The 8,364-nt window shown below is 36.1% G+C and overlaps 1 protein-coding gene across 4 annotated transcripts; it reads right to left on the bottom strand.

Moving 5' to 3' along the window:
* Nucleotides 1-240: 240 nt before the first annotated feature.
* LOC128218952 (uncharacterized) lies at nucleotides 241-7,717 on the bottom strand. 4 transcript variants are annotated; one of them, XR_008258519.1, is made up of 7 exons: nucleotides 7,526-7,709; nucleotides 6,651-6,680; nucleotides 6,157-6,210; nucleotides 5,655-5,721; nucleotides 5,131-5,207; nucleotides 4,488-4,756; nucleotides 241-1,903 (listed from the first exon to the last, which is right to left on the bottom strand). XR_008258519.1 is itself a non-coding variant. In XM_052926728.1 (6 exons), exon 6 carries the CDS (start codon nucleotides 2,855-2,857, stop codon nucleotides 1,928-1,930), a length of 930 nt encoding a protein of 309 aa, XP_052782688.1. In that variant the 5' UTR covers nucleotides 2,858-4,756; nucleotides 5,131-5,207; nucleotides 5,655-5,721; nucleotides 6,157-6,210; nucleotides 6,651-6,680; nucleotides 7,526-7,717; the 3' UTR covers nucleotides 1,918-1,927. The 4 variants fall into 4 exon arrangements, 3 of the variants coding, with proteins under 3 accessions (XP_052782688.1, XP_052782689.1, XP_052782690.1); XM_052926728.1 differs by lacking the exon at nucleotides 241-1,903 and having other exon boundaries at nucleotides 1,918-4,756; nucleotides 7,526-7,717; XM_052926729.1 differs by lacking the exon at nucleotides 241-1,903 and having other exon boundaries at nucleotides 1,918-4,756; nucleotides 6,157-6,216.
* Between the last annotated feature and the right edge of the window lie 647 nt (nucleotides 7,718-8,364).

The raw sequence follows: 8,364 nt of genomic DNA, 5'->3' as shown, positions 1-8,364 counted from the left end.
GCTTATTCAAATCAGAGTGTATAGCGACAGTGAGTGATAGATTAATTGGACATAATACTTTAACTCACATGAGTAGTGATATGTATTTTAAATGGTGGTTTAATTTCTTATGAAATTTGTGTAAACCATTATAACCAGTTATTATTTTATGAACTGTTTTTTATTTCGGCTAGTATAGAAAAACGCCAGTCTTTGCTATACTTCGTTTTTACCATAAAAACAACAACACAAATGTGCAATACCAGACGAGTTGTTTATTAGATGATGACGTGCAGCCAGGTTAAGTAAGTATAAAACGAGCACATGTATTTATGTAGAGCACAACACAATGAAATTCACTGGCTAATAAAGTCCTATGCAGTGCAACCGACCGGCCAGGCAAAACCAGAGACGTGTTAACTCTGGAAACCTGTGTTCGTTTGCCAAGTGTCGATCCACAAAGTATGAATGTCGAACCTCATTCATTTGTCTGGTTTCAAATATGGATATAAAACAGTGAAACAAAATCACTAAAAATATTGAAGTGAAAATTTAGGTTACGAAGTGAACTGAGTGAAGTCGACCGGTAGAATGACTCTACACGCTAATATACCATTATAGCACGAAATCCTTGTGCAAGACTGACCACTACTGTATTAAAATACTATCATTTTGCCAAGACAAATATTTCACGCTATACTAACGAAACGCGTGAAATGAATAGTCTTTGCTATACTTCGTTTTTACCATAAAAACAACAACACAAATGTGTAATAACAGACGAGTTGTTTAGAATACAAAAAGAGCGGGCTTGAAAAATGAGATGAAAACAATAGCTTATCAAAAAGATAATATGTTTTGCAAAAAAAAATGACGAATTTCTAATCATTACTCTTAAAGTAATCTTTAAAAAAACTACAAAGCTAAAGATTTAGACACTTGCAACCTCCTCTCCAAGGAGTCACAGACATATCTGTCCTTACTATTTTCGCTCTTCCAGCGACCATGACGTTTCCAACAACGATCATTAACACCGGCATTCGCCGCGCACGTGGCGCCACCTGCACGCAAAGAGTGCAAACCTATGTTCGAATCCCCAACCACTTCTCTCAATCTAGCCAAAAGACACTCACGAGTTCTCGTGTATCTCAGTGGCTTATTCTTTGAAATGAGTTTGCATTTATCTTTCGATCTATTGATAGACCGAAAAAGAAAACTATTTCACAGACTAAACAAATTTGCCGCGCTAAAATGCCTTTGTAACAAAGTGTATGGACAAGCCGCTGTAGCACCCATAGCAATATCTACTTTATCAACCCTGCGATACTGGTCAGTCTTGCTTCCCCTTATAGCTATCGTGAAGTAATCATCGTAAAACTTTATATCGTTACAATGCAAATGAATCAATTCATCAAAACGCAAGAATCCATTAAACGCTAAAACAATTATACATAAATCACGTAGAATGTAAACATCTGTAGTGCTCGAATAATTGTTACACAAACTTATTAACGTGTCAGTTAAATGGGATCCTTGCGTTGTGTCGGTTTTGAAAGAGTTCTTTTTGCAGTTTCGAGCAGGTTTGTCACAAATGAGTTAGCAGTAGGATCCGGTAAACTCCTGAGTGAATGTGCCCATTTAATGTTGTACACAGTTGCACTTATCACAGAACTAGAAATGCGTCTGTCGATTAATTCAGTCAAATATAAGGCAACGTGAATTGGTGAAGCTGGAATTGCGTTACCTCCCTTTGATGTAATGAAATGCTTCCACTTATTAAAATAACTCATATACTTGATGTTCGTATTGTCACTCCTTGAACCCGCTAAAAAGTTCGCCATCTTGTCCGACAGATCACCGAATACGTCACCATCCAATCCACTGGTGCCTAACTCGTTCTGAATACCCTCTCTCAGGTTTAGGCCTGCGAAACATAAACCTACATGAGTTACATAAATCTCAAAGCCACAAATCCAAATTTAAGCGGCCTGCCGTCAAAAATCCCGTTCCTTCCGCGTCCCCGCCTTGTGAGACGACGAGGCTGAAAAACAATACAATCATGTACAAAACCGGCCTTTTCGCCGTCACTCTGAAAACATATTGGCCAAAACGGAGCAGATTTCCACATAGGAACTAACAATGTTGCTTTACACTGTTCTTTCTTTATCTTAATAATGCAGTCATTGATCAATCTCGGTGTAGGAACTAGCCAATTGTTCTCTCCCGACCATTGTACACTGAAAGCGTCAACAGACGTAGTACCCGGACACCAGTACTTTGAATTAAAATTGGCACATTTAGCATTGTAGCTGCATGCAAAACGATCACATGTATGCGGTCCCCATACACGTTCTAAGTCATTAAAAACAAATTGCTTAATAGACCAGTCATCACTATCCGTACACCTACTCGGAAAATCAGCTTCAGTATTGTTTTCCCGAGGTACCCACTTTGGGACGAGTGTAATATTGTGCGTGTTACAAACATTGTCAACATTCAAGGCAATATCATGCAAATAAGGCTTTTTACTGCCAACCTTCAAAATGCTAGGCACATTTTTATTGTCTGAATTAACAATGATCTCACGCCCTTCCAGGCAGCCAACTGAGCTATGTAAAACTCTATATACAGCCTCAAGCTCTCTCCAAGTCGAGCTTAAACCACTCTCAGTTTCAGACCAACAACCTACCACGACGCTGTCGTCAATGCCTTTAACATAACCACCAAACCCAGCTCCACTGGCGTCACAAAAGACGACTGCTTGATCGCTTACAACAGGCACCTCGATCGTGTTATCGGGCTCTAACTTGCCACAATTTAATCTCTTTATATTTGACTGCCAAAACAACATTTCGTCAAAAACAACACTACTCACCATGACAGGAGCGTTCTAACTAGCACGACTTAGCACACATTGATACAGTGACCTTGACCTTAGACGCACAAGAGGCCCAACAGCACTTTGCATTGATATCAACTGACCAATAAGACGTGCGATTAAACGTACTGGAAAAGTTGTCTTGCCACTTGCGATTTTTGCAATCAAATCACTCAAAAGATCCAGAATGCTCTCAACACGCTCAATGCTTACAACACACGTACCTTCTAACGTGTTCCAAACGTAACCAAGCCACGTAATAGACTGACACGGCTCCCAATGACATTTTTCCTCCGCAATCAAAAACCCAAAACTTACTAGATCTCTATGAAAGAAGTTTGATGCAGAAACCGCATCCTCGTAAGTTGTTGCACCACCTAGACCGACATCAAGAAATAAAACAATTTTATGGTCTAAACTTCTCCATTTTGTAATCAGAACTCTCAGTACTTTAGTAAATATGAATCCTGCAGTTGATATCACGTAAGCAAGCACGTTATAGACGTAGTATTTTCCGTTCCAACAGAATCCTAGAAAAGTTCTATGTTCATGAAAAATCATGATATGGTGATAAGCACTGCGAATATCAAATGCAAACAAGTAATCTCCCTTAAAGAACATTCCTTTAGCAACTGACTGATCTTCAAAACAACATATATACTTGAAAAGCTCTGGGTTTATATGGCGACTAACCGCACTAGTACCATTGTGGACAATGACCAGTCTCGGTCAAACCGAGGCTGCTGTTTCAGTACTGTTCTTACAATTAAGGACAATGAACAGTCTCGACCAAGCCGAGGCTGCTGTTTTATACATTTGCGGGCGTGGTCAGTGCTGCACTTACCAGTGTGGTCAATTAACAGTCTCGATTTAATGGGTTCGAAGGATCCTTATCCAGAATGTAAACTGTTTTTACCATGCAGTCTATCTTTTGACAAATCTTTTGGCACATGTACATGTTAATGGTTCTTCAATGTCGTTGAACTTTACTTCATATTTTTACTATTTAGTCCAATGCTGTTTGGCATTGACAGCGTTTCCATATAAATCAACAAAGTATCAGTCAAACCGGAGCAATGAGGGGAGCTATGTTCAACAATATTTATTGCTCGAACGAAACAAAGCATTCTGTTTTCCCGTGTAAGTTTGTATGTCTTGTTTCGAACCCAAAACACTAGAAAGAACCAATACATAACCAACTAACGCACATGCGGCAATTTGGAGGATCCTTGGTCCAGTAACAGAACAATTGTCTCTCGACTCAGGGCTTGCAGGTTCGATTTCATGACACACCACTAACACATCTACCGTCTTCCGGGAGTGACATTAAATGAAGGACTCATGTGTCAACGTTATACAATACGATACGTTAATGAACCAAGGTAGCTCATACCAGTATTACGTCCGTGAATTATGCCTGACAACAAAAAAACACACTAATATCTCCATTGTGGCCGACGCAGTCACATAACCAACCAAAATCATTGCATTGACCTTATAACATACAGTTTATTTCCGACTTATTCATTGTACAGCGATAAATACTCATAAAATATATGAAATGAAATATGTCAATATGTACGTGCATGGTAATAAACGCATACAGTGTATATACAAATGTCTGACATACCTGTATTGTAAATTATTTTGCAGAAAGTCAATTCAGTAACTGATAAATATGATGTGTTTTTTTCACTTTTACCCATTCATAATAAACTTCTTTCTGGATAAATTAATAATTTGTGTAACGGCTTAACCGAAAACCGAAGAACTATTTCGGTAAGTTTGGTTTCGGCAGACTAGTCGAAGGACGATTAACTCCGCCCGGTAAAACATTAGCTGGGTGGGGCTGTGGTCCCGACGTTCCACTATATGGGTTTGCGTACAATCTGAATGACCCTGGAATTATTTAAAATGACATACATTATATTTGTGATGTCCACAGAAACATTGTTTATTTTAAAACCTGCTTTATTTCATAGTCCATGAAAAGCGGATTATTTTTATCGCTATATCGTAAAGTATACATAGCATTTAAACGTGGAATATTCAAGAAAATGTGAATGCTGGAATTAATTTGTTGTTTTAGAATAAATGCTGGCTTGTTAAAGCTCGAATGTGTTCGATCTATATGCTGAAATGTATGTACCACGATTCGGGCCGTTTCCTGGGTAGTAGCTTATACCACTAGAAAACCTTTTTTACCTATTGTTAACAACTTGACTTAGTATTCTGACTATAATAATAATAATTATGGTGCTTACTGTCCCTACCTTTTTTCTCTGACGCGGATTTCCCACCCCCGCGCCTAATTCTCTCAAATAATTTGCCTTTTGGTGTGGATAAACAGCTAAAACATCAATCAGACTAGATTAAACGCTATTTCTCAACATGGCAACGGTCACGAAAAAGGATATATTCACATATAAATAAATAAAAAAATAAGGATTTACCAAAAAACTTTGTTACGGTATGTCTCAAAGAGTTTTATGTATCTCATGAGTTTAATAATAATTTATGCGCTTATAAAGGGTTTAATGCAATAAATATATTGGGCGTCGCCTAGGACTGGTGTTTGCTCACACACAAGTTGTATTTAATATTGAAATGGTTTGAAACGTAAGCATAGCTTATAGAGTCCTTCTCCGTAGGAATTAAATTACTCGTTTACCAGAAAAATGTGCATGATTGACGATTAGGCGATATATATGTTTTAAGCGAGAAAGCATTTTGTTATAATAAGTTACTTTTATAACACAATCTTAATATATAGATATAAATACATTTTTTTATGTACCGTTTCGATTTTAGTCTAAGTTCATCTCTTGTGCTTACTCCGGACCTTGATTTCTTCGGGAAAGTCCCTGAAAAATGTGAAAATTGCCGTGTGTGGTGACCGCTGAAACATCGAATTATTTTATTTTTCTATTTATTTATTTATTTATTTATTAGTCCATGGAAATCGTATTTTTTATCATTATATTGTTAACCTCAAACAGTAATTAAACTTGGCCTATTTAACACAATATGCATGCTGTTTTTTATCTCTTTTTTCTTCATCTTTGTTTTAAACTTGTATACTTTCAGATCGTGTTTAACCAATCTATCATTTGACATAAATCAATCTCCGGTCGTAAACTGTTTTAATTCATATGCTAAAGGAACGTCCCTGGTGTGGCTCGAACCTTTAGAATGAGAGGCAGATACTTCTATCACTAGACCGTCCTTTTGGGTTTGATTGTTTAACGATATGACTCACTAACATTGAAACAGTGTATAAACAATATTTCTGTTCCTACCTCTTATTTTCTTTTCAGTCTTGCATCTTGACTTTGGTTTGCGTACTGAACGACCTAGATCAAAAGAAATAGAAAGGATAAAGTTAAAAAATATACAAGGCAGTCGGAGCGGAGCATCAAATATGAACATAAAAAAGTCGTAGCGGTTACGCCCTCCCTTGTGCCAAATGCTGGAACCCTGGGATCGTAGCTCCAAACTTGTAGAAGTGTTTATATCTAACGTAATAATTGTTTGAATGGAATTTGAATTGGTAAAAGTTTTACCAATACAACCACAAATAAACCCTCCCATGTGTGAATTCATAAAAAAACTTCACATTATTAAATGATTTATCAATACTCAGTTTCAACCTCGTGCTATAAATAGATATGTGCAGAAAACAACGGGATCCCACCGAATTTCAGTTTTCAGAAAATGCATAAACCGCTTTGATCACTGTGACTAGCTCTCGATTAAACTAACAAAAGTTGCATCAGTAAAATAAAATACTTACTAGTACGGTTACCCTGTGCTTTTCCCATATCTGAAAATATTAAAGAGTATATCCCAACAAGCAAAGGTCACGATTAAGAAGGTGGTTTACAGGAATATAAATCAGGATCAAACAAAAAGCTATTTTAAGGTATAGTCTAAACATGAGCTGATACAATTTAAGTGCAGTTATATGTGTGTATGACATAAGTAGCCCGTCTGCCAAAGTTGATAACCCTGCGCAGTGAAGTATAGAAAATGTATTTGTTTACTTTGGTAGAGAAGACACTGTTATTCAAGATCACGATTGATGATTTGAGCAGCCTTTGGTGATTTTTTTACCGTATTATTATCATGATGGTGTCCAAGCCCGTGCTATACAAAGATATGTGTAGAACCCCAACGGGATCCCACCCAATTTCAGTGTCAGACAATGTATAAACTTTGATCACTGGGATATATATATATATATATATATATATATATATATATATATATATATATATATATATATATATATATATATATATATATATATATATATATATATATATAATGTGGAACAAATGATAAACATTCTCCCAAATGCAATAAACTAATACTTAATTTCATCTCAATATCAATGTTACACTATTTAAATGCGTATATCTGTTTGATGCGCAGATTGTGTCAGTGGGACCCACACTATTGATGTTGTAGAAATAGTCATAGTTTTCATGAATGAAGTTGATGCAAATATGTATTCGAATATCATTATTCAAACCGTGTTGTTATAATTAAGTTCCTTTATGTACATGTTTTCTGTACGTTGTTATAAAAACAGATGCCCATATAGGACTATTTCTCGATTAAAACCAGTGAAATTAAATACTTTGATGAACGATTAAAAAAGGTTACCTTTTTTCGATGTTTTCCCCATTGTAAATATAATTGATTAATTATTATATTCCAAAAAGCAATGGTCACGATGGAAAAGATGTCAAACAGGAAAATAAATACGGATTTTCCAAAAAGCGATGATTACGTAAAGTCGCAATGAGATAAGGGTATTATGAGCTGTTATTATGTGCGTTTTATATTTGTTTATGGTATAAGTATTCATGCACCCCGGCATAGCGGTGTATAGAAAATGTGTTTGCCTATATTGCGAGCCTTAACCGACCCATACAAGATTTCAATTGATGGCCTCGCGCTACTTTTTTTAATTTCATCATATCGACTAAGGTGGTCGCTGGTAGTGCAGTATACAAATAACGTTAGTTTAACTTTGTGTAAACTTTGTGTCATGTTAATGTTATATTATAACGTTGTAGCAACTATGTTAAAACGTAAGTGCCTCAATTAGTATGTAAATATTTCCCACCAATTATTCTTAAAATGATGAGTAATCGAATAAATAATTCAAGGTCATTTTTTCCTGATTCCCCAATTACAAAATCGTTCTGACAACCTGGTCCTGGTCCCTTAAATAGACGCAGTTCAGATTAAAAATTAACATACGAGTGAAAGCTCTCGATTTGTAATTTTAATCGAATATGGTATACCGTAAAATTGAATTACTTTATAATGATTTTTATAAGAAAAAAACCTGTTTGCTAAGAGGGAAGAAAATTAAATAATAATAATCTAGCATTCTTAATTACGCACCCTCTTATTTGCCGAGCGTGTTTGACATATGCGTCTTACCCGAGTTGTATTAGAATAAATCATCTACCAAACCAGCAATAAAACAATAA

This window comes from Mya arenaria, chromosome 15 (assembly GCF_026914265.1).
Source record: "Mya arenaria isolate MELC-2E11 chromosome 15, ASM2691426v1".
Taxonomy (NCBI): Eukaryota; Metazoa; Mollusca; class Bivalvia; order Myida; family Myidae; genus Mya; species Mya arenaria.
Note: the sequence above shows the minus strand (reverse complement) of the source record. Positions and strands in the feature narration are given on the sequence as shown.

What these genes read in the sequence shown, in the direction of transcription:
- LOC128218952 (XM_052926728.1), bottom strand. Translation starts at nt 2,857, where the DNA reads ATGGTGAGTAGTGTTGTTTTTGACGAAATGTTGTTTTGGCAGTCAAAT.